The 27,117-nt window shown below is 48.5% G+C and overlaps 1 protein-coding gene across 1 annotated transcript in view; it reads right to left on the bottom strand.

Moving 5' to 3' along the window:
* The window catches only part of LOC144101141 (uncharacterized), a 75,681-nt gene extending 55,029 nt beyond the window's left edge, over positions 1–20,652 (bottom strand). The window contains exon 1 of the mRNA XM_077634215.1: positions 20,524–20,652. Within this exon, the coding sequence (XP_077490341.1) occupies positions 20,524–20,536 (13 nt within the window). The 5' untranslated portion in view covers positions 20,537–20,652. The remainder of the gene's footprint in view (positions 1–20,523) is intronic.
* Between the last annotated feature and the right edge of the window lie 6,465 nt (positions 20,653–27,117).

The raw sequence follows: 27,117 nt of genomic DNA, 5'->3' as shown, positions 1-27,117 counted from the left end.
TTCTTGCTCCACAGAACCCCGACCAGTTCAAATTGTTTGGGTGCCAGCCCACGCAGGCAACCCCGGCAACGAAGTGGCCCACTCTCTTGCTCGAGCGTACGTCAACCGAGCAGGGCACACCGTAGGTCGGGGTAACGCTAGGGACCGGCTGTCACCTATCATGAAATAACCCTTCTTTACAGGGAGCAAAGACTCGTCTATCCCCCACCACACATCTCTGTCTCGAAAGATCAACAAACTACCTGGAGACAGCTCCAGGCTCGCACATTCCCTTGACCGGTTTAGTTAGGCCTTATCCGCCCAGGCCAATACAGACCCGAATGCTCTCTTTGTGGGGCTCCGAGAGCCAACTATGACCACATTTTATATCTCTGCCCAGAATTCCAACCACCATCTCACTGGAACCTCACGGACAAAGAGGGTTGGGAGATCGCGGTCTCCAGCTCCGAACCGGCCTCACAAAGGCGGCTCGCAGAGAGTGCTGGACAGGTCGCCGCATGTCATGGACTGTTGGCCACCACCCGGGATCAAAAGCCAGACCAACCCTGTGCAGTGACTCATCCATAAGGCTCATCAATAAAGTTTTCACCTACATACCTATAACAAGGACACATGATGATTCGATGAAAAAGAACGAAGCCAGAAAAACCTGTATAATACCGTCGAAGCTTTTGATCGGTGTCGTCGCCTTTCGAATCCCACACCAGTTCTCTATACTCCCGTTCCGTAATGCAAGAAGATTCAAATATAATTTCACTTTTTTATCTTTCAGAATAACCTTTCTTTTGGCCTCCGGTTCCTTGTTGCTTCTCGGAAATTCACATATGGCGAAACATCCCAGCACGGGGCAAACGCACCAGCATAGCGTTGTTAGAGCGGTAAAATATGCAAAACTATAATGAATGTATGATAATGTGGTGGCTGATTCCTTTTCCTTTTTTTAAATGAAGATGTGTGAATAGAACTGATTACATGCTGGCGCTGTGCTGCTGAGTCGGTGTTTCAAACCTTCTAATATGACGTTTAATGGGGCAAACTGTTAGCTTCTGTTTTAGTGTGCGATTTTTGTATGTAAGTTTGCAGTCATTCTCTTTGTTTTTCCTCGTATGGGATCAGTTAGATTGGCGGCCTGCCTTGCAGACGACCAGGTACTGCTCACACCGCTATCTTTCCTTTATTTTGCAGAGGCCGATCGTTCACCTTTAACGCAGAATGCTCGCGCAGTGCTCGCAGGTGAAAACTTCCGAGGATGCGGGCGTACCATTGATTAGTTCAGTTTTGAAGGAAAACAAAGTGATTGGCTCAAAGAAGCTTGTCTTAGACTTGTTGACGAGATGGTACCCAGAATTCTGTTCGGCCGTATAGTATTTAGGAGTTTTTTTTTCGTCCCGTGTGTGTGTGTGTGTGGGGAGGGGGGGGGGGGGGCTGGAAAAAGATTTCGCTGCAGCGAAATTTGAGCGGAGAGCCGTGGTGCTCTTGACAGAGAGAGAGCGGTTCACGCTGCCCACTATGGGCAAGTTGTTTTGACCCGTGTGATTTCAGTAGTCGGCACATTGTTCGAGGACATAATTTAGCCCGTTCCTGCAAAGTGCAGCGGGTTCACCGAGTCATCGGAGAATTCCCAGGATTTCGAAACCATTACCATCGCCGGGCTCGAACCCGACCGCGGCGGCTGCGTTTTTATGGAGGAAAAACGCTAAGGCGCCCGTGTGCTGTGCGATGTCAGTGCACGTTAAAGATCCCCAGGTGGTCGAAATTATTCCGGAGCCCTCCACTACGGCACCTCTCTCTTCCTTTCTTCTTTCACTCCCTCCTTTACCCTTCCCTTACGGCGCGGTTCAGGTGTCCAACGATATATGAGACAGATACTGCGCCATTTCCTTTCCCCAAAAACCAATTATTATTATTACCATCGACACCTGGAGGGAAGTGGTGGCACCGGGGGGGTGTCTTTACCTCTTAAGAACATAAACATCATTCTTAATTATTAGCTGCAATTATTCCTGTTTTCCCGCAGAATTATTGCCTTGAGTTGCTGGTAATGTACAATATTTAATCAATATTCTGGAAACTTTTAATTTGGTAGCGGTATATCGACTTCCCCGGGCTCATAAAGATACACTATTATCGTCGTCACCATCATCGCCATCACCTTGAGGGTCAATGGCATGTGTCGCTGCATGATCGTTGCAGTATGTCACACATGAGAACTGGCGCGTTTACCTATTGGACCATCCGAATGTCATTAATGTGGACCGAGCTGTGGGCACTCTTTGTAATTTGCCATGCACGCATGTGTAGTAATGTGGAATCCATATGCACCTTGAAATGGGGGTGGGCGGGGATCTGCTGTGACATTACATCATTGTCACGTGACTAGATGTGACGTCACATTACATAGTTGTCACGTGACTAGGTTTGACGTCACATTACATCGCTGTCACGTGACCTGGTATCACGTCATTCATATGCTGTCATCACTAATACTAATTAGTCTTAGCGTTACATAAGTACATTAGTAAGCATTGGTTAGGTATGTTGGTCAGTGTATGTTAATTAGCATTAATTAATGATGTGACGTCATCATCTGCGTCACGTGACCCATCGGCTCGTGACGTCACATGGTGCCTTTTCTTGCGGACACTTTTTTGCGGATATGATCTTCAAACTGAGCCATGTAATGCTTTCGCATTAATGAAAGAAGCCGCATGCGTCAACACAGACATAAATACAACGCGCCTCTGTTGGTGTACACAGTCGCAGCTTGTTTTCGGAGGCAGCAGCGTACAGAGTACAGAGAACCGAAAAGAACTTTTGCTGGGTGGCAAAATTTTCATCTACGCTTAGTGTTCTCGCTATGCCGGATAGAGATAAAAATCGAAATATACTGATATGCGTCTGCGTACCCGTCAAATTGGAAAGCACATCGGCGACCAGTTTCTTTACATTCGCTATTCTCTTCTAAGAAGAGTATCGTGAATACCACCCCCTGCCCTCCCATTTTCGGGTAGATGGTGTAGAGGGTCTGTGATTGGCAATTGCCGGTTTGTGCGTGAATGTGCGAGAGGCTTATAATACGAACAACTATACACAAAGCAGTTGCCGAATATTGGCACTGATAAGCTTACAATTAGTTAGTGAAGCAAACTTAATGAAAAAGTACCCTCCGACGTATTGCTGGTAACTGCGTAAGGGACACCCCTGTCCGCAGGCCATACTCGCCGATGGTTCATGCCAGGTTATAAGCTTCTACTGCGTGCACATCAATAGTGTCCGTACACATCTTATTAAATATTTACAGACCGCTCAGTGCCGCTATTGCAATAACTAGTCATCACATTGGTGTCATCATTTTGGATGTCCTGTCTGAAAGGATTCTCAGAATTGTTTATAACTGAAAAACTTCTCAATCGCTTTTTTGTTTTGTTTTGTTTTGAGGTCAAGCAGTGCCGACCTCAACCTCAAAATCTGAGGTTGAGGTGAGGTCGCCAGTGGCCTCAGGAAAAGTGAGGTGAGGTCGTCTCAGGAGACCTCAACCTCTGCTGATGAGGTTGCGAATGAGTGAGGTCGGCAAAGTTTTTTTCTTGAGGTTGAGGTGAGGTCGAGATTTTTGATGACAAATGCCCCACCTCTGGGCCTAACCATGCTAAATCGTGCCTCCCCCGAACTCGTTGTCGCGCGGCCCACTGGCCTAGGACGATGGGAACAGATCGTGTCTCGACACCGTGCGCTTCATCAGTCGGTCAGTTGGCCGAGGAGACAGACAGCTGCGACACGGCCAGACAGCGGCAGTCGTATAGCGCCGTGCACACGACGTATACCAATGGCATTTATGAAACAACATGACGAGAGAGGAGCTGCACTTCAATGCAGGTCATTGGCGTTCAGGACTCCGTTGGGCAGAAGTTCCAAGAAATAAGCGCAAGGTGAAAACTCCTGGCTAATGCTAGGCATATTATGGAAGCGTTCACTTCGCTATGCGAACCGGTGCTTTGCATCATTCCACAGCCTCAGAGATTAAAATAAAAGCTTAAAGCACTCCTCCCCGTATGGGACCCAAAACATCACTTTCTTTTGTATTTGAATTGGTCAGTGACCAAATCTTCGCCTTGTATAGATATTAGAATATCACAGAAACGAGCGCACGCATCTTGTGTTACCCGCCACGGTGGCTCAGTGGTTAGCGCGCTCGGCTACTGATCCGGAGCTCCCGGGTTCGAACCCGACCGCGGCGGCTGCGTTTCGATGGAGGCGAAACTCAAATGCGCCCGTGTGCTGTGCGATGTCAGTGCTCGTTAAAGATCCCCAGGTGGTCGAAATTATTCCGGAGCCCTCCACTACGGCATCTCTTTCTTCCTTTCTTCTTTCGGTCCCTCATTTATCCCTTTCCTTAAGGCGTGATTCAGGTGTCCGCCGATATGCGAGACAGATACTGCGCCATTTCCTTTTCCTCCAAAAAAATAATAATAATTGGCTTTTGGGGGGAAAGGAAATGGGGCAGTATCTGTCTCATATATCGTTGGACACCTGAACCGCGCCGTAAGGGAAGGGATAAAGGAGGGAGTGAAAGAAGAAAGGAAGAATGAGGTGCCGTAGTGGAGGGCTCCGGAATAATTTCGACCACCTGGGGATCTTTAACGTGCACTGAAACAATTTTCAGTTTTCAGTACATCCTGTGTTACATATGTGTTACTCCAACGCGATCATCGCCATCATTAAGCTCTAGGTGGTGCCAACTTCCGCACAAATCATGCAGATGCAGGCAAACGAGCGCGAGTACCACGACGCCAGAAGAACAGAGGCGTACGTGAGCCGGGTTCCAGGCCCCGCTTGCACAGGCAGGAACAACGCAGGCTTCCCTGCCGACCGCGGTGAGGACAGCCAGGGCAGCACGGACTCCCTTGTGTACGCACAGCTCTTCAGCGCGAACGGGGAATCCGTGCCGTTTGCCAAGGGCGCGGTGGCTCTTTGTCCCTCCCGTGCAGCGAGTTCCTTCGCGGAACCCCGTAACGCTGGTTTGTTAACGCGCCCGCGCGATGGTCCGTTGAGCAAGCGGCGGTGACGTGCCGCGCGCGCGTTCCCGATAGTGGCCGCACGAGCGAAGGCCACCTGACCTTCCGAGAATACCCAGTGTTTACGGCCGTCCCGGAACCGCAGCAGTTCTAGGGCCCTGCTTTGTGTTGGGGCCCGAGTCAGCGGCAGGAAAAACAGTTTACGAGACCGAAGGCCACTTCAGCTTCCGCCGTCGTTACACCCTCCAAAAATGGTTCCAGTCCACGTCAGACTCCCGCGCACCGACCGCGGCCGCGTATTCTAGCCGACGGCGGACGACAACGCTGCGGGCAGAACGCGTGGACAGAATGTAGAGTGAGGTTGGAAAGAGGAACCTCTACCGCTGCCCTGCACAGTGGACACTGCAACTCACGAGGCAGGGGTGGAGGCATGTCGCCCGCGCAGAACGCGTGTGAAAGCCGCTCAGCAGTGCCTGGAGACTCGCGCGCGAGCGGCGCAAACTTGTTCAGCATTTTATATATATATTTTGTAAATATTGTAAATAATGCATAAACCCCTCCATTGTCCTTTCTTGCTATCGCTCCCCTGTTTTCCTTGCTATCCTCTCCTCGGACTTAAATTTCCTCTGCGGCTGAAGATATTGGGTATCAATTGCCGCTTATGGTTACATATTTCCCTTCCTTTTCGTATTTTTGTAATAATAAACCACTACTACGGCTGTCGGCAATCGCCAAGCCGAGTCGACTGATATTTTCTGCTGAGCAGCGCACTGACATCTGGTATGCCGGTTTCTAGCATGTCAGTCCGTGCCAGCTGCTGTCTGTCAGATGAGCCCGTACAGGCACCTAGAAACTTGCATTCACACTTGCGAGTCGCGAAGAGCATTTTCGGCCAAGAAGTGAATTTTCGACAGTCGCAACGTCCAGAATAGGAAGCGCAACCCACTGGTCACTTTCCCGAATGGTCTCGTTTGCAACATAGCTGTCAGCTTTGGCGTTACCGGCAACGAGATGCCGGACGTGAAACAAGCTTCGCGTCACTTCCAAGGCGCGCCACTGATTGGCTTCGCGGTTTGCGGTTCGAGGTCACAAGGCTGGAAAGTCGAGCACGCACGACTGCATGCCAAGCAGCTGGCGCTTTTCGAGCAAAAACAGTCGCACAGCCTCCGCGACTCGCAATGCGCAGTTACTCAACGCAGCGGCTAAACTACTCGGCCGCAGTGTCTAACACGGATTCGACGTCGGTAGAAGACATCCTGATGCAAAAAAGAGGGAGGATGAAAGGGGGGGGGAAGCAGCACTGGAGAAGTACCGTGCAATGACATTGCAGGCCTACTCTTTTAACACAAAAGAAATACCTGTTCTGAAAGCGATACATACAGGCGAAGTAGTTGCCCACAACGAGGGTCGTTCTCTGCGGAAGAAGAACAATGCGTTCAGAATAAGCAAAGCTAAAATCTTAGAATACCCTTTCTTTCGGAAATAATTGGTTTTTGTGGAAAGCAAATGGTGCAGTATCTGTCTCATATATCGGCGGACACCTGAACCGCGCCGTAAGGGAAGGGATAAAGGAGAGAGTGAAAGAAGAAAGGAAGAAAGAGGTGCCGTATTGGAGGGCCCCGGAATAATTTCGACCACCTGGGGATGTTAAACCTGCACTCACATCGCACAGCACACGGGCGCCTTAGCGTTTTGCCTCCATAAAAACGCAGCCACCGCGGCGGGTCTTTCGGAGAAGGAACGCTTCTTCAACAGGGCGTGCATAAAATAAGGAAAATGAAGATGATCGCTAAGTGCACTTCGGAGAACAACTACAGGGGGCCACACTAAACTGGGGAGGGCGACGCTGCAAGGATTTATATGCTTTTTTCTTTGGCCACAGATAAGCGGCTAGCAAACTAAGGAGAAAGCATGCCGCGGGTGAAGACCACTCCCCCAGTCACTGCTCCGTGCGCTTTGGCACAGAGAGGACTCCACTTTTCAAACCCCTGCCTGACATTTGTCAGGGCAGGCTACCACAGAAAAATTTCAGCAGTATTTCTGCCCAGTTACGGCAGTGATCACTGACAACCGCCAGGTGCTAGCCTATCATTTTTCAGACATCAGCTGCAGGCCTCTTTTGTGGTACTCGAGTCTCGTACCTCCTGTCAAATGAGACACCGTGTCAATATTCTTAAGACTTTCACGACACTTCCTCATTTTCAAGCTTTTTGTTGGACGCACGAGCCCTTTTGCCCGCTAGTTTTCAATGCTGTGGACTAGTCAAGCATTGCGTTTGTATTTTTTTTTCTCCATGGCATTTCACTTCATACTGAACCTTCCAGGCATAATAACCAGAGATGAGTTGCTAAATGGCTGAGGCTTTTGTCGGCGGCCTATACGTGTGATTTAAGTTCTATGAGGCCTGGTAAATTTATAAGCTGAAAAGAAAGCAAAAGAAAAATAAAGACGAAGGGAAGAAGAGAGAGACAACTGTGCATATTTAGCTAGACATTCATTCTTTTCTTTTGCTTATCTCTCTCTCTCTCTCTCTCTCTGGGGATTCGAGAGCGCGAGCGTGATTTACGCAGTGCCAACAGAAACCGAGTGCCAGGCGTCTGCATCGCGCCCCAACAGTCCTCTGAGCTGGCGAGGGCAGCAGCTCGCTCGAAACTTCACCCAGGAGTGCGCGGGGCGTACACCGCGGTGCGTGCGCTCGGGCAGCGAAATATTGGCTCGCGAAGATGTCGCCCGCTTCCATTCCAAACGTCTCGGAGGGGCACTTTGGGAAAAGGATGGATGCTGCCCCTTCGCCCCCACTTCCCCCGAGTAGTCGCACTTCCAAAACCGGGGTCGCCCTTATTTACGCCACGCGCCGCGTAGTATGGAGGCCTCGGAGCGCAGTCCCGGCGTCGTGGAGTTTCGCGCAGCACTGCCCAAGCCGGAGGGCGCCCGAGGCTAAGCCGTGGGGTCGCAGTTTTACCATCGCACGGCCTCGCATCCGCTCTGTTTTTAGGGCTCTAAGAACTAAAGCAGGCGGCAGGAGACGCGCGTGGGCGTCGCTTGCCCCGTCTTCCAAGTCAGGCGCGTTCGCGGGATAGCAACGGACTAAGTCTCCCACCTAAGCTGGTGGCTGCGCGTTCAGGCTTAATCTGGACATCGAGGCGCTGCCTCAACCGATTGCGCTCAGGCGAGAACTGGGCGGTTTGAACAATGCACGTGCAGGTAAAGCAGCCGACAGCGAGACCGCCACCGCGGCAGTGCACGGAAGTGCCGCGTCCCCTCGGCGCAGGATGCGGCACCTCAAAAATACCGGCTACCCCTCCACTGAGGAGGGCGGGGGGAAGCGGATCCTTCGAGGAAGTGCCACGTGTTTTTGTACAACGCCCGGCTCCGGACGAAGCCGCACGTTGGGAGAGGGTGAGGGGTGGCGGGCTGGAAGTCGGGGGCGCAGCTTCCGTTTGCAGAACATTCGTTCCATTTGCTTCTGCCCGTCACTGCTGCGAAGCCCTGGGCTGGCTCAATGTCAGCGATGCCGATCGGGCAGCGCTGCCCGCTGACAGGGGCCGCGGACCGGCGTGGAGAACAGCGCTGGTTTTCGCATCAGCTCGGGCTATTTCCGCAGGAATGCGAAATACGCTCTGCCACACACGGCTGACATCACTTGCTCAGTTACTCTGCTTTTCTGGGTGTTACTGAAGTAATGTTAAGAGCAGGCAGGCTACGTTCATTGTAATACCCAAGGTATAAGCAGGCGCAACAAAAGAGAATATTAAAGAAAAAAGAATTGATGCACTACGATCTAGGCCTAAAGCAGGGTTCTCTGTCGTTGCTTCTTCAGGCGAAGCCGCGGGCGGAAATACAAAACCTCTCGAAAGGTTAAAAAAAAAGTAGGAGGGGCGGCCGTCGATTTTGCTAACGAGTTTTTCTTTCTTGTTGAACATTCACTGGTTTTTTTTTTTTTCTCAATGAAATATTGCAGTCAGCATTGGGGTCGGGAAATGGGGGAGGGGGGGACATTATTTTCTCTTCAATATCCTCGCACTAGGAACTCTCTAATATAGCTGAAACGGAAGTTATTAATGCGACAGGAGCACTTTCGCATTATTGAGCGTCTCATGGCGATAACTTGTATCGCCAACAGTGAATATATCTTTCAGAGTATACCTTGTTTCACAAACCAACATCCGTAAATAGTCTGTTCTTTTTTACTTGCAATTGCAGGGGAACACGTGTTCCCTACACTGTGTTGACCAACGTTATGCTGCCTACATTGTGAGCAGCATCCCTTAAAGAGCAGACATGGGAAGGGAAATAAGGGGCTCGTTATGACATACATAAGAAGAAAACCAACAGCCACCGAAACCAAGGTGGTTGGTTTCGGTGGCGTTTTAGGTGTTGATCAATGGGATATTAAAAGCGTGATTATTTTATCGCTTAAAGATGAATGATTAGAAACAAGACGAAAAAAACAGCCACATGCCGCCGGTGGGATCCAAACCCACGACCTCCGATTTTCGCGTCCGGTGCTCTACCAAACGAGCTACGGAGATGGCTGTGCAACCTTCTGCTTTCGGGGGTTTATGTGTAGTGTAACCGAACCTTCAGAGTGTTCACCAGCGCCACCCTCGTCCATAGCGCCAGATGTAGCACGTCCTCTAATACCGCGAGTGTGACGTGGAACGTGATCGAACGGTGAGGGCGGAAGCTGTGCGAGAGCCCTCTTATGCTACCTACGGCAACTCTTCGGTAGCTGTTGGCTGCCTTTATAAGTATCCCTTAAAGCGAGCCGTATTCTGAGCCCAATTAGCGAGCGAAGCGAAACAAAGATCTAAAGAAGGCAATGCAAACACGCTGAAAGACAATTGACTTTTCGAGAGCTAGTATTTTTGTTAGAGTTTGATAGAATTTCAGCGTCACTCCTGCCTGATTACCTTAGTCACGATTGGCATGAAACAACAAAAAAAAAAACTCGCTCAAAGTTTATGGCTGCGTGTACCTAAGGACGAGTATAAAACGAATGGTATTTAAGAACTCAGACGCAGTCTCCATTTACTTTCATTTAAATAAGGCAACGGTATTTCTAATACATTTCGAGAGATCTCAGCCTAAAGGAAAGTAGCGAGGGAATAAATGCAGTAATTAACAATTCAGACCCCAGTGCGCGTTCGCAAATACTTAGTAATAATAATAATTATTATTATAATTGGTTTTTGGGGAAAGGAAATGGCGCAGTATCTGTCTCATATATCGTTGGACACCTGAACCGCGCCGTAAGGGAAGGGATAAAGGAGGGAGTGAAAGGAGAAAGGAAGAAAGAGGTGCCGTAGTGGAGGGCTCCGGAATAACTTCGACCACCTGGGGATCTTTAACGTGCACTGACATCGCACAGCACACGGGCGCCTTAGCGTTTTGCCTCCATAAAAACGCAGCCGCCGCGGTCGGGTTCGAACCCGGGAACTCCGGATCAGTAGCCGAGCGCCCTAACCACTGACCCACCGCGGCGGGTTAGTCCATGTTTGAGAATCAAATCCGGAACACACCAGGCCAGTCACGTTACCGGGAAAGTTTTTTTTTTTTTTTCAGCGGCACCATTTTTAGTGAGCTGTGCAACTCCACAGTAACTACATACATCTTCGCAATTTCTAGCTCCAGCGATTCGTTCTCATCATCACGTGGTACAAAAACCGCGCACCGTACGTCGCCCCACGAACATGTTCGCCAAACGAAAAAAAAAGTAGGGGGGGGGGGGGGCGTAACCAAGGTTAGCGAACTCCGAAGAATGGCGTCCTCAGCAAAAGAGCCGCCGCCGGCAGAGAGCGTGGCGGAGGAGCCAGGCGGCAAATTTCTACCACGCTGTCGCGTTGAGCGGGGATATTTTCGAGTATGATCCGCGACTGTCGCGCGTCAGCTGCGCGGCGCGCTCGGCTGGCGTCGGCCGCTGTTGTGCCGCCCAGCCGTGAAGCGCGACAACACACGCTTGCGAAATCACGGGGTAGACTGGCCGACGCGACAAGGGGGGCCGGCGACCCCGCAGTGCTCAGGGTCCGCGTTTCTTGAGCGCCTCAGAGAAGACGCTCGGCCACTGACGAGCCGGGCGGGAAAAAGGAGAATGTTTTGCATGTCGCGGGCCACCCGGGTGTCCAGCAAATCGAATATCAAACGACCCGAACTTCGCGGCTCCGCGGCTTTCGGCACAACTGGCTCCTCGGAGATGACTAACGAGGCTCGTTGCTTACGCATCAGTTTGTGGCGAGGCGCGTGCGAAGCGTGGTAATAGGTTCCCGAGATCACCGCGCGCTCGATTAGCGAGGACGCATTTTCGGCGCAAGGACGACGCAACAACGCAGGCGCGACGACCAGGAATGTAACGCCAACGAGCCACGGTGAAACTAATCCTTGCCGGGAATCACTGCCAAGGGCGCGGAGCAGTGACGGCAGAAGCTGAAAATAGTACCTCGGGGAGAGCAGGCCAATGCTTCTTTCCCCTCGGCGCGACGTAGAGGGGAGAGAACACAGAAGAGACCAGCGCTCCGAAGGAACGGGGAACAATCGGTGGGTACTGATTCCCCAACCGCCGCACCTCGAAGGCAAGGCTACAACAACAGACGCGTTATTTATGGTGCGGGCCCGATCACAACTTATAGCGGGAGGGGACCCGTCCGGCTCGTTCGCACCACGCGGAGTCCCAAAATGTTTTAATAATCATCCGGGGGAGTGGGAAGAGGCGGAGAGTGGTAGGGACCCTTTCTTCCCCGCGCCGACGCCGCGGCGGGGTCCCCTGATCAGCGGAACCGAGCACAAGACAAAGATGGGCCGGCGCTCAAGTGGCGGAGGATATTGGGCCGATGCCGTCTGCCCCCCCCCCCCCTCCCCTCCCCTCCGCCAAGCGTCGACAATTGGGAATTAACCGCCCACAGCCCGCTTCTCTCCCTCCTCCCACGGGTTCCATCAATTCCAGTTAGAGACCCCGCCGAGGCCCAGATTGAGCTTTGCAGCGTCTTCCCGATAAATTGGGAGCGACCAAGCCCGGCCGCGGGGCCCCGAGCGTCGCTCGCGCGGCTCTGCGCGCGGCGCCTGGACGGGGCCGCCCGTGTACGGCGCTGGCGGAGGAAAAAGAAAAAACAGAGCGTGTTATCGCGAACGGCGCGGCGGGCTGTATGTACGGCGCCAAGACCAACGGCACACCGCCCAGCCTTGAACGCATCCGAGTTGCACGAGTCTGTCCATGCGAAACCGTACACTGACGTCACCGATGGCAGAGCTCACTGGGTCATGTTGTCGTCAACACCTCCTTTTTGGCTCCTTGCAGGGGTCCCCGACAGGTTGTTGTGCTCTCAAACGAGCATTGCCTCTTCCTCCGAGAACCGCGCGCCAAGACGAGTTCCACTGAGAGAATTCGTGTCAACTCGCGCCTTCAGTTCGGCTTTCTAATGCACGGTGAATTTCATCATACGCCGCCGGTTTTTCGCTTCGCTGACATCGCATGTTTGTATGCTCCGGCTCAAACTCTAAAAATTTGGAGACCGCTTAAGCTGCCTCTTTAAGAGTGAGACGCGACAGCGGGCTGCAGCGTTGCCAAGCGGTGCACGGAACACGCGTGGCCCGTTGGACAATTTAAGGAAAGGGTGCCTCTCTCACATATCTCTCTGGACACCCGAACCGGGCCGCCGTAAGGGAAGGAAAATGAAATGAAAATTGGTTTTGAGGAAAGAAAATGACGCCTGTCTCATAATTCTCGCTGGACACCCGTACCGCGCCGTAAGGGAACTTCCCTTACGGCGCGGTTCAGGTTTCCACTGAGATGCGCCATTTTTCGCTCATGGCCAACGCCGCCGACGACACCGGCTCTTCTGCGACACGAGTTCCTTAACGCTGTCGCGCTAAAATGTAGAGCTCACTGCGTTTAGATCCACGCCTTCCTCGCGGCTGTGGCACATATAGTGAGATGACAGGTAAGGGCAGCGGCTTTTTGGCGATTATGTATACACCTGTAGCTACAGCGCCCCAGTGCAAGTGACAGCGCCCCCGGCGGTTGCTAACAACGCGACAAGCTTCCACGTCCTAGGCCCATCTGGCCAAATCGCTGACCCGTTATCAGCCGTATTGCGCTTCGTGAATATCAGCGCCGGTAAAGCAACTATTTTAGGAACAGCACATGCATCAAAGAACTTGAGCAATAATCGCACTTCAGGTGATCCCGTTATCTCGCAGGAATCCATCACGTGCTCTGTTGTAAAGACCTTGCCGCCCGCAGCGGTGCATCGACCGACCGCGGTATGAAAGAACGTCCTTGCAGGGACGAGTGACGAGATTGTCCAGCAGCGCACTGTCAGTATATATCCAACAACGGCCCCAGACTGATACATTGGAGCGCCGCGAACAATAATATTTGCTCTCTTTAGTGCACCGCGGGCATAAGCCCCGAGTTTAGCTTCGCAAATTAAACTAGCACACATAACCTAATGCTCGGCGTGAAGGCCGCTATCACCAGCTCGGGGGATAATAATAATAATAATAATAATAATAATAATAATAATAATAATAATAATAATAATAATAATAATAATAATAATAATAATAATAATAATAATAATAATAATAATAATTAATCAATCTATTTTTCGGTGCCCAGGAACAACCCAAAGGTGCTGGTACACCATTCACACGCTCAAAAATGTAAATTTATTTCACCACAAAGGAAGGCACTCAGGGGAGGTAATGCAACAGTCAATGCGATAGAAAAAAAAGACATAAACTAGGCGTGACAGCAAGCATGAAGCAAAAGAGCGAAAACAAGAAAACAGCGAGAACAGCGGTAAATGAAAACAGCTAGAACAGGCAGCAGACATATCAATAACTAATGAAACAATAAACAAAGAGAATGGACACAAGAACGACCGATAACAGCCAAGTACAGCAAATAGCAAAATACAGACAAGAATAAAGCCAATACTGATATGAACGAATAAGAAACCTCTGAAATACAAGCTGGAAATACAATCATACACAATAAGAAACGTAATTAGTGAACGCGTTACAGACAATCAGGCGTGATTACATAGTATTAAATAAATAATATTAATGAAAACAAGTACACGTGATGAACAATTAAGGAGAAAAAACAACAACATAATACCGGTGCAAATGCACGAGTGTAGTAAAGACAAAATGCATGAAAGGAGAAGTTATGTATGAGAAAAAGAGTGCTCAAAGTGGAACGTCACGGATATCCAATATAAAGGAAGGGAGAGAATTTTCGAATATATCAAGGTGAGGACAAAGAGAATTAAACAACTTTTGCATTCTGTCCAGAGGGGAGAGGGAGTGCAGGAGCGCAGAAACTTGGAATGGTCTGAATTCCCTTATGCTCTTTCGCGGTACACGCAAAAGGATACGCGCTAGGAGCTGAGGGCATAGAATGTGACCATGAAGAAGTTTATACAAGAAAATTATATCTGCCCTCACGCGACGGCAGCTAAGAGAAGGAAGCTGCAGTGAGTTACTCCGTCTGGGACGAGAGCTGGAAGTTTTGCAAGAAAACCGATGTTGAAATATGCGTAAAAACTTTAGCTGAACTCAGTCGATTTTTTCACAGTTTGACTGGCAAGTGCTGTTCCAAACAGACGAATATTCCAAAAGCGGCAAGCATATGGATAGGTAGAGCTTTAAAAAAGGAAGTGGGGCTCGAAACTCTCTCGAAAGCCTGCAGATGAAGCCGAGTGTACGCATAGCCCGTAGAGCAATGCGTTTTGTATGAGAGGAGAAGCTGAGGCTACGGTCGAAAAGTACGCCGAGGTCATTAATTTCATCAACCCTGGGCAGCGGCCTACCATTCACAGAATAAGAGTAGAGAAGACTGTGCGTTTTACGCGTAAATGAGACAACCTTGGTTTTAGATGAATAGAGAGTGAGCCCATTCTTCAAGCACCAATCAGAGAAGGCGGATATGTCCGATTGCAATGACAAGCAATCGTGAAGAGTATGTATTGCCTTGAACATTTTTATATCGTCCGCATAAAGGAGAAACGAGGAGTTTTTGACCACGGAGGAAACGTCATTGATAAAAACAGAGAACAGAAGCGGGCCTAATATCGAGCCCTGAGGAACTCCGCTGGTTGGAGTGTAAACAAATGAGGTCTGTCCATTTACACTGACAAAGCAGGACCGATCAAGAAGATAGTTGCGTAGAAGGGCTACAATTGAAAAGTCTATCTCAAGAAGCAGAAGCTTTTGAAGAAGTAGTGAGTGAGTAACAACATCGAAAGCTTTGCTCAAATCACAGTACACAGCGTCTACCTGACTCCTCTGAAGGACTTCAGCTGATGTATACGTCATAAAAGTCACAAGGTTAGTTGTAGTAGAACGACCTTTTATGAAACCATGCTGATTATGTATGATTACATGTTTATAATAATAATAATAATAATAGTAATAATAATAATAATAATAATAATAATAATAATAATAATAATAATAATAATAATAATAATAATAATAATAATAATAATAATAATAATAATAATAATAATATAAAATAATAATATTAATAATAATAATAATAATAATAATAATAATAATAATAATAATAATAATAATAATAATAATAATAATAATAATTGGTTTTTGGGGAAAGGAAATGGCACAGTATCTGTCTCATATATCGTTGGACACCTGAACCGCGCCGTAAGGGGAGGGATAAAGGAGGGAGTGAAACAAGAAAGGAAGAAAGAGGTGCCGTAGTGGAGGGCTCCGGAATAATTTCGACCACCTGGGTAGCTTTAACGTGCACTGTCATCGCACAGCACACGGGCGCCTTAGCGTTTTTCCTCCATAAAAACGCAGGCCCCGCGGTCGGGTTAGCTCGGGGGAGCGGATTCAATTCCTGTAAGGCTCCATTTCACAATACACCGTTGTTATGTACTGCATTCTTTGCGTCTGGCCGTAATGTAAACCCGATGTTACAATTATTGCTATAAACTTGAGCTGTCCTCTACTGACTGATGATGCGTGTGCAGGTTACGGCACTCGGTTGCTGACCCGAAAGGCGCGGGTTCGAAACCGGGCGCGGCGTTAAAATTTCGATGGAGACGAAATTCTAGAGGCCCGTGTACTGTGCGATGTCAGTGCACGTTAACTAAACCCACGTGGTCGAAATTATCCGGAGCCCTTCACTACGGCGTCCCTCATGGCTGAGTTGCTTTGGGACATTAAACCCCCCGTAAACCATAAACAATGCCCCACCGCGCAAATAATAGAGGGAGGGATGCATGCTCATCTTTTTCTCTTGTTGATCAAAATGGAAGCGCGCAAGCGTGCTTCAACAGCAAGCATGCACATTAGCGAGGTTAAAAGCGCCTGAGAGTGAATACGGATAAGGTTGTCATGAAAATAAGTCAAGAAATTCGATTAAAAAAAGTGTGTGAAGCATGTCGATGAAAAAGCCTTTGTAAATCTGACATTATTGCAGTGGTCGCTATTCACGTTTCCCAATTAGCGCGTACAAACTTGACAGTGTGCAAGCGCGCAGTTCGTGTCCAGGCGCCTGGTGATCATCATCGTTTTCTTAGACAGGCCAAATAGTGAGATCGACGTCGCGAAGACGAAAAAATAGGAAAGTACACAGCGCGCACTGCGTATCGCCTAACGCAAACCGACGGACTCAATTTCCTTGTGGGATCGAGGAACTGACGCCCTCCCCCAGAAGCTCGCTCCCAACAAAAGCGTAGGAGGATTGGGATCGGGGAATGACGTCTACATTAGCCGCTGTCCAGAGGAAAACTGATACCGAAAGTGACCGTGGAAATGTCAACATGTTTACAGCGCCCTCATGAAAGTTTTCCATTAGCGTAGCCCATTGTGGGCGTCATAAGGGCTCAGCTGCCTGGTCGCCGGACATTGGACATCAATGTGATCAACTGCCGCCCAACTCACCGACGTTTGAGTCTGAAGCTGCAAGGAAGAAAACGTCCGGCTTTCAGCGAGAACATGGATCGTCGCTCTCTGCCCTCTGTCACTTCCGAAACCAGTTTTGAAACGCCCGGTGTTGCTGGAATGACGCATATATACTTCTTTCCTCGACTTTCCGTGACGACTATTTCGCTGACCGTGTCCGGTCGAAAATTGGCCGTAATATCAACTTCGGAAATGCACGTCGAAAAAAAAATGTTAGGTGGATTGGAGAGATTCTTCTCTAGAATCGTTTGTGAAATCACTGACTGGCCTTCCACGAATTTCAGCTGCTGCAGTTTCGGCGAGGAAGGCAGTATCCGGTAGGAGCAAAAATGGGAGCAGGGGAAAGAAAATGACTCAGGGAAAACGCGCGCATTTCCCTGGACTTTGGGTAAGCCGCGTCTCCAAACTGCCGCTTATCTGCGCTGGAACGCGAACAAATGCCACGAGGTAATCCTCCTCTAGCTTAAAGTGGACGCTCGTGACGTCACAGCGTTTCTCTGCGTTCGCCATCTCATCCCCGTTGGAATAGAAGCCTGGGAAGTGCGAACGCAACGCCAGACAGGAAAGGCAACATGATGGGGGGTTGGGGGGTATACGACAATACATAAAGCTGCATAAACGCATTTATCCAGCGCATTACGCAGCGGTCATTACACTTAAGTGACCCTATGCAGATAACCCGTCGTTTAAGCAACAAGGCAGCTTGACACTATCAGACGATGCTTTGCCAGTTATCAACTGGAGCGAAGTGTTTTCTGTTCTGAAGTGCGAAGCCACACAGAGAAGGCAAAATCCAACATCAAGTGCCCGTCTTGCGAAAATGTCACTTGAACAGTGTCGTCGTAGTGCGCGGGAAGGCAAACGCAGACCCTCATTGATTTCTGCCCCCTGTGTAATCGGCAGTCACGACATCCAGCAACTTTTCAAAATTTTCGCCAACTGACTTGACACTTGCAGCTGCTACACTTGCCGACGCATGGGTCTGAAGCTGCCCGTCATTAAGCGCTTCCATCGTTTTGATCAGTATACGCATTAAGGTGGCCTTGCGATCAGGCTAACAATGACAATGTCCGTTTTGCAAACGCCAATGAAGTGAAAGTGAGCGGAGGACAACCCACTTCACGAACACCTTCAGCCCTGCGCGCCGCTGTGGGAGTAAGCATGTTGGATGACAGTGAACTCTAACCTCTCGACCGCAATGTAGAGAAGCTCAAAACTCCGTCAAGCGGGACGCTTAATTACGTTCCGGAAAGAGCGATAAAAACATGCTAGGGAAACCAGCGCCTCGGAATTTCGCAAAAATCAAGAGCTGTCGCCCCTGTTGCCGCTCGGTTTCCGTAACCTCATCTTGATGGAGGTCGATCAGATATAAATTGCTGCAACGCACGCAAAAAGGATAGCGCACGTGGTGGGGCGAATTAATACGACGAAGAGTTACCGATGCAGATAACACGCAACTTGAAGCCGTTATCTCGATGGAAGCTCCCGCATCGCTGCCGATACGGGCGCATTCTTTCCATGTGACTTCATTGTCCACCTCTGCCAATAAAGAAAGGGCACCCGCAGAACACTCGCGCGTCCGACGCGCCGAGCGCGCACTACGCTTTGAAATAGGTCATAAGCCCCGCCGAGAACGCGCGCATCAAGAGCGATGGGCAGTGATAAATTGGGGCGCTGATTAAAATGAAGATGAATAGCTACGGCACGCATCTTTGAAGGCGCATTTATGGGACACGGAAATGGCTCCGCCGCCGCCGCTCTGGTTAAGTTAAATAGTGCGCCAAGCTCAGCGGCGTTTCCGAGCGGCGAGCGATTGCGAAGCGCTAAGTTACATCTAATGGTGTCGTCGGCTGAGCCGCACTGCCTCCAATACGGTGCTTAGGAAGTGACGTCAAATACTACACGAGTGGCGCATCCACTTGCACCTCAGCCGAACGTGCGAAACATTCGCAGAGTGCCGTTGCTCTTTCTGCCATCTGTTCAACGTGGCCTCCGAGACCCTCCCGAACCTTAGAGGCCATTCTTACGAGCGACCAACGCCAACGACTGCAGTGAGCAATTTGTGCAGTTCCCAACAACCCCTTCAGTAACAGCGCGCAGGACCGGCGCTAGAAATTGTAGGAAATGCGGGAAACACGAGCACTGCGATTGTGCTTCTGCAGGTTTGTCAGGCACAACACCACGGCGTTATGCTTGCCGGTTTTGATGCATACTCTTTAGAGCAGCTAGAGTAAAAATAACTTTTTTTTGGGGGGGGGGGGGGGAAATGAAATGGCGCAGTATCTGTCTCGCATCTCGGCGGACACTTGAACCGAGCCGTAAGGGAAGGGATAAAAGAACGAAGAGGTGCCGTAGTGGAGGTCTCCGGAATAATTTCGACCACCTGAGGATCTTTAATAACGTGCACTGACATCGCACAGCACACGGGCACCTTAGCGTTTCAGGCGAAACGCAGCCGCCGCGCCCGGATTCGAGTAGCCGAGTGCCCCAACCACTGAGCCACCGCGGCGGGGCACGCGCAAAATTCGAGAACGGGCGCCTGCGAGCTTAAATCAGCGTTGCGCAGAAACGCGGCGAACCGTTCGGCGTCCCCATCGGATCACGTGCGCTGCTCGGCAGAGGCTGGAAAACGCGGCTCACAGGGAGCCGCTGTAGAGCTCAATGGGGCTGGAGGCCTCCAGGTTATCGGGGGCGAGACCGTCCCGCGCTGATAAAATCTCATAACGACCACGATGTCCCATTCAGTCGCGCTGAACAGAACAACACCGGGCAATACAAATAGGGCGCGGCGCTGGGTGTCCGTTCGAAGATACCCGCGAGGGGAGCGCACGCGCAAGACGCTCGCAGGGGAAGAAAAAAGAAAAGCAGTCTGTTTTCAACGAACATTACGTGCGTTTTCTTAGCGACACGAAAAAAAAAAAGGCCGCTAGCCTCAGGCCAAGCCCAGCTATGAGGACAGGCCCAGGGGACAATAATTGGTTTTTGGGGAAAGAAAATGGCGCAGTATCTGTCTCCCATATCGTTGGACACCTGAACCGCGCCGTAAGGGAAGAGATAATGAGGGATTGAAAGAATAAAAAAAGAGAGAGGTGCCGTAGTGGAGAGCTTCGGAATAATTCCGACCACCTAGGGATCTTTAACGTGCACTGACATCGCACAGCACGCTGAAGCCCTAGCATTTCGCCTCCATCGAAACGCAGCCGCCGCGGTCGGGTTCGAACACGGGAACGGATCAGTAGCCGAGAGCCCTAACCACTGAGCCACCGCGGCGGATTAGGGTTTAAGTAAAAGGCTCAACTCAAACTGGATTGCGCATGGGCTCGTTGTGACGCGTAAGCGTGCCTACTCTACGACGTAGCAACGCTGCTAGGTGCGGCGTTGCACCGTGCGCTCTGCTGACGTGGGCATCACCCGATGAGGCTTCGAACGCAGCGTCAGTCACACACAGGCGGCCGCCGTTCGTGGCTAGGAGGCGCCTGCCGCTGAGAGCGACTGGGGGACGCGCTACCGATACCGGCGCCGGCAAAGGGTAGAAGGCCCCACAGAAGGGCAAGGCGGCGAACGCCAGCCAACTCACCGTTGTCGTCCATCGCTGTGCAGGGACGGGACCAGAGTGAGCTGAGCTGTCAGTCGAACCCGGTCGCCAGCTCAGAGCGCGAGCGTCTGCACGGTCCACGAGCCTCGTGAGGAGAGCGCGTGCCAAGAATGGACCATCACTGTCGATAGTGCTGCAGTTGACCTCGTGCGCATGGCTTACGCCCGCCACGCGAAGAGCCAGAGAACCTCAAAAAAAAAAAAGTTGGGGAAAGTGATTAAATAACAAGCCCATAGATGCACGACTGAGCGAGGTGATCAGGAAATTAAAAAGTTGAAAATGATTTGGGAGTATGCATGCAAAGAAAGAAGAGGATGAAAAGGATTCTGGGAAGGTGGCTTAACAACAGCAACTGATACGGAAGTCCTGAACAGTAGTGGAATTCTGAAATGTTGGCCCAAAAGTCTCAGCTCTGCGAGGATCCGGGTCAGGAACCCTCAAGCTCTAACCAAAACAAAGGAAGGGAACTTTCAAAACCCTTTGGGAGAAGAGACGACAGCAGACGAAATTTAACCGGTCGCGGCACGTCTTTCCTCTCTTTCACACATCCGCGGCGGCGACTATGGGCGTACGTTGCCAAGAACTCGTTGAACTGCTGAACCGTTGTTCAATTGGTGCCTCAACAGCAACGGCACGCACCCTGAGGTTCTGAAATCGGTCCGGATCTGCAGCATAACAATAAACAAGCGCTGCTATACTTCATTATTGTGCAACGGGAATTTTCCCGGAAGTAAACATAACAAAAATATTAGGGCCGAAAATTAGAAATAATCAAGAATGAAAAGAATAGTGGTTGAGAAAAATATAATGTATGTATATAAAAAAATGCGAATTAGGTGCACGCGCACTTGGGTTTTCACTTCGGTTTTGGTTTCGATTCGGGGCTTTTAAGAGTGCAATGCGATATCGATGTTTTCTGGATCCATTATTGTGCACGGATGGAAGCTGATGAAGACGACGTCCAAAGCACAGCGCGAGCGACAGCGTGTCATCTTTTGAAAGGCTAACAACAACGACTGGCAGTTAAACACGCGGGATGTTCGGCTGGGGCGATGACGTAGTGTTTGAATGCAGTGGCCAGCGAAGGTTGTTGTTGTTGTTGTTGCCTTGGTCACATGGCACATACCCACGACGGGGGATTGGCCAGGGTTCAGTGGGGAGACCCCATAGAACAGGAAAAACTGGCTAAAGATTGTGCCTTGGGTGAAATTTCAGGGTAATTTAAAAGAAAAAGAAGAAACAAAATATCGGGAGAGATTATCTGAGAATTAAATAATGAATGATATGAAAATACCCAAATGCTTTTTTGAATGCGTAAATTTTCGAAACAATTAGCAAGGGAATCTGCCGGTAGCTGTTATATAATTGTGGAGGTATTCGCAAACTTGATGCAGTGCAAAACCCCTGGCGCTCGCGCCGGAAGAGAGGAGGAGAGGAACCGACAAGGTGAGACCCAACTTTGTAATGGGAATTTCTATGTGTGTTCTCCTCTTAAGTGCAAATCTCCGGCAAGAGAGTAAGAAATGTTCCAATGTCTCTGAGGTTGAGGTTGAGGTGTTGAATGCCTCTACTTCACCACAAGCCGCACAAAGGTTTGTGGGACTGAACCCGCATCTACATAAGTAAAGATTTAAACGGGGAATCCTGCACCGCATGAGTGTCATCGTTACCTCACACTGCCGGGTTTTACACGCACGAGTCTTCCATGGGTACATGAGATGTTGGTAGTCAACAGTAGAGAGTAAGGGATCGCTGCATGCGGCGATTATAAACTGAAAACGCTGAAATCGAGTCATACCAAAAAGAGCAAGATTAGGGACGCTACTGGAAACTGGTGCATTTAGACCTGCTTTTGCCAAAAAGTCTGCTGCTACATTTTGTAAAATAACGCAGTGGCCTGGTATCCAAACGAAGCGCACCTTTTTCACCCATTCAGGAAGAAAAAAGTTTAGTGAGCGTCTCAAAAAAGCGTCTCGTGTGGACTCCAGCGCCAGCAAAGCAGAGAGACAATCTGAGAGGAATATCGCCTGAGAAACAGTTGTGGGAATTGGCAAAGCAGCCAGCCCCAGATCCATAAAATCTGCTGGAAATATGGTTGTGTAATCCGGGACTCTGACCGAAAAGCTCCATGGGAGAGACTCTGAGAAAATAACAACCCCTGCCTTCCTGTCGACCCCAGACGTATCTGTAGCAATTACAGTGTGTTGCGGGTACTGGGCAAGGTGATCCAAGAGGATTCCAGTTAATATCCTTGCAGGCAGATGCTTCGCATTAGGTGGGAAAATAAAATCAAAAGTAATATCCACAGGGGGCACTGCCCAACCAACCCTGCATACAAAATTGAGATCCACACCAATATTGGATAGAAGATTCTAAGTAAATACAACCTGAGGTAGGCAGAACCTTGGCCAATGAGGAGTGAGAAAAAGGGCTGGGTGGGAGACGAAAATGGGAGTAGCCACACCAGGAGGCAACTCAAATGCCCACAAAAAAGTCCTGACAGCTAACAGGTGAAAACGGGAGTTAAGGTCGGGAATACGAGCCTCGAAGTACAGGACTGCGGTGGAGACTGATTGAGGGAGACCTAGGCAGAGACGCAGTGCGCGCCTTTCTAGCAGCAGCAACGGATGAAGCTTATATTTAGGGGAGCGAGAAAAAAGTATGCAGCCAAATTCCAAAATGGGTCTGACATAGGCTTTGTAGAGAAGTACAAGCGTATCCCGGTGCATACAAAATTTCATATTACTTATCCGTAGTAGCCTACCTAGCGCACGCTCTCCTCTCTCCATGTCAGTTTTGATGTGGGGCCGTCAATCCAAATTGGCATCATAAATGACGCCTAGATACCTCAACGATTCTACCTGAGGTATGCTGTCCGAGCGATAGCGTAGTGATATATACAGAGGCATGTTGGTTTTAAAAAGCAGTACGCTGCTTTTGTGCACATTTAATACCAAATTTAATGTATCCAGCCAAACCTCGAGCGCATTGAGGTAATCCTGGAGAGAGCGATATAGAACATCAATGTCTGCTGCAGAAGCAAAGAAGGCTACGTCATCTGCATAAACATATACTGTAACAACAGGGTGCACTGGAATGTCGCACATCAGCAAATTGAATAGAAGAAGTGGTGAAAGTGCAGAACCTTGTGGCACGCCTCTGGTTTGGGCATAGGTGTCTGAAGTGAAGGAACCGTCAAAGCAAAAGAACTGCCGTCCTGTTAAACATTCGCGGATCCATGCATAAATGTAGTACGGCGGGTGTAATAATGCCAATTTAGAGAGAAGGATCGAATATTCAACACTGTCATACGCTTTAGCAATGTCAAGCGTCACTAATGCTGACACTTTTTTCTTGTGCATAGCAAGGCGGATTCTGCTCTCCAAATCGACATGGGCAGGCCAAATGGAGTATCCCCCGGCAAAAGCCAATCTGGGCAGAGCTGAATGCATTCACTACTGAGATATGCGCGGATAGGCGGCTGTGCACAATTCTTTACCAAATTGGATGTTAGAGCTATCGGCCGAATGTTATCAATATGGAAGCCTTCAGCGAAGGTGGTCTGTTGGCGCCGCCGTGGATAATAATAATAATTGGTTTTGGGGGAAAGGAAATGGCGCAGTATCTGTCTCATATATCGTTGGACACCTGAACCGCGCCGTAAGGGAAGGGATAAAGGAGGGATTGAAAGAAGAAAGGAAGAGAGAGGTGCCGTAGTGGAGGGCTCCCTAATAATTCCGACCACCTGGGGATCTTTAACGTGCACTGACATCGCACAGCACACGGGCGCCTTAGCGCTTTTCCTCCATAAAAACGCAGCCTCCGCGGTCGGGTTCGAACCCGGGAACTCCGGATCAGTGGCCGAGCGCTCTAACCACTGAGAAACCTCGGCGGGTATTGGAACAACACATACGAAACCCACTCGCTGCGATTGTGTATTTTGCCAAAAAAAATTAAAGAATGATTCGACAATGCGAAATCAAATGAAGAGCGTTAGCTAAGTTATTTTCACTTGTTCTTTCGACTAATAATAATAATAATAATAATAATAATAATAATAATAATAATAATAATAATAATAATAATAATAATAATAATAATAATAATAATAATAATAATAATAATAATAATAATAATAATAATAATAATAATAATCAATATTTTTTCGGTGCCCAGGAACAACCCAAAGGTCTTGGTGCTGGTACACCATTCACACGCACAAATTGTACATTTATTTCACTACAAAGGAAGACACTCAGGGGAGGTAATGCAGCAGTCAAGGCGATAGAAAAAAAAGACACATAAACTAGGCGCGACAGCAAGCATGAAACAAAAAAGCGAGAACAAGGAAACAGCGAGAACAGCGGTAAATGAAAACAGCTAGAACAGGCAACAGACATATAAATAACTAATGAAACAATAAACAAAGAGAATGAACGACCGATAACAGCCAAGTACAGCATATAGCAAAATACAAACAAGAATAAAGCCAATACTAATATGAACGAATATGAAACCTCTGAAATACAAGCTATAAATACAATCATACACAATAAGAAATGTAATTAGTGAACGCGTTACAGACAATCAGGCGTGATTACACAGTATTAAAGAAATAATATTAATGAAAACAAGTAGACGTGACGAACAATTAAGGTTTTAGTTTATGGTTTATGGGGGTTTAACGTTCCAAAGCGACTCAGGCTATGAGAGACGCCGTAGTGAAGGGCTCCGGAAATTTCGACCACCTGGGGTTCTTTAACGTGCATTGACATCGCACAGTACACGGGCCTCTAGAATTTCGCCTCCATCGAAATTCGACCGCCGCGGTCGGCATCGAACCCGCGTCTTTCGGGCCAGCAGTCGAGCGCCATAACCACTCAGCCACCGCGGCGGCTGAACTATTAAGGAGAAAAAAAAACAATATGATACAGGTGCAAATGCACGAGTGTAGTAAAGACAAAATGCATGAAAGGGGAAGTTATATATGAGAAAATGAGTGCTCAAAGTGGAACGTCACGGACATCCAATATAAAGGAAGAGAGAGAATTTTCGAATATATCTAGGTGGGGACAAAGAGAATTAAACAACTTTTGCATTCTGTCCAGAGGGGAGAGGGAGTGCAGGAGCGCAGAAACTTGGAATGGTCTGAATTCCCTTATGCTCTTTCGCGGTACACGCAAAAGGATACGCGCTAGGAGCTGAGGGCATAGAATGTGACCATGACGAAGTTTATACAGGAAAATTATATCTGCCCTCACGCGACGGCAGCTAAGAGAAGGAAGCTGCAGTGAGTTACTCCGTCTGGGACGAGAGCTGGAAGTTTTGCAAGAAAACCGATGTTGAAATATGCGTAAAAACTTTAGCTGAACTCTCGATTTTTTCACAGTTCGACTGGCAAGTGCCGCCCCAAACAACAGACGCATATTCCAAAAGCGGCAAGCATATGGAGAGGTATAGATGATAATAATAATAATAATAATAATAATAATAATAATAATAATAATAATAATAATAATAATAATAATAATAATAATAATAATAATAATAATAATAATAATAATAATAATAATAATAATAATAATAATAATATAATCAATCAATCAATCAATCTTTATTTTTTCGGTGCCCAGGAACAACCCAAAGGTCTTGGTGCTGGTACACCATTCACACGCACAAAATGTACATTTATTTCACTACAAAGGAAGACACTCAGGGGAGGTAATGCAGCAGTCAAGGCGATAGAAAAAAAAGACACATAAACTAGGCGCGACAGCAAGCATGAAACAAAAAAGCGAGAACAAGAAACAGCGAGAACAGCGGTAAATGAAAACAGCTAGAACAGGCAACAGACATATAAATAACTAATAAAACAATAAACAAAGAGAATGAACACAAGAACGACCGATAACAGCCAAGTACAGCATATATCAAAATACAAACAAGAATAAAGCCAATACTAATATGAACGAATAAGAGATCTCTGAATACAAGCTAGAAATACAATCATACACAATAAGAAATGTAATTAGTGAACGCGTTACAGACAATCAGGCGTGAGTACACAGTATTAAAGAAATAATATTAATGAAAACAAGTACACGTGATGTACAATTAAGGAGAGAAAAAAACAATATAATACCGGTGCAAACGCAGAAGTGTAGTAAAGACAAAATGCATAAAAGGGGAAGTTATATATGAGAAAAATAATAATAATAATAATAATAATAATAATAATAATAATAATAATAATAATAATAATAATAATAATAATAATAATAATAATAATAATAATAGGTTTTTTGGGGAAAGGAAATGGCGCAGTATCTGTCTCATATATCGTTGGACACCTGAGCCGCGCCGTAAGGGAAGGGTTAAAGGAGGGAGTGAAAGAAGAAAGAGGTGCCGTAGTAGAGGGCTCCGGAATAATTTCGACGACCTGGGGATCTTTCACGTGCACTGACATCGCACAGCACACGAACGCCTTAGCGTTTTGCCTCCATAAAAACGCAGCCGCCGCGGTCGGTTCGAACCCGGGTACTCCGGATCAGTAGCCAAGCGCCCAAACCACTGAGC

Source organism: Amblyomma americanum, chromosome 1 (assembly GCF_052857255.1).
Source record: "Amblyomma americanum isolate KBUSLIRL-KWMA chromosome 1, ASM5285725v1, whole genome shotgun sequence".
Lineage (NCBI taxonomy): Eukaryota > Metazoa > Arthropoda > Arachnida > Ixodida > Ixodidae > Amblyomma > Amblyomma americanum.
Note: the sequence above shows the minus strand (reverse complement) of the source record. Positions and strands in the feature narration are given on the sequence as shown.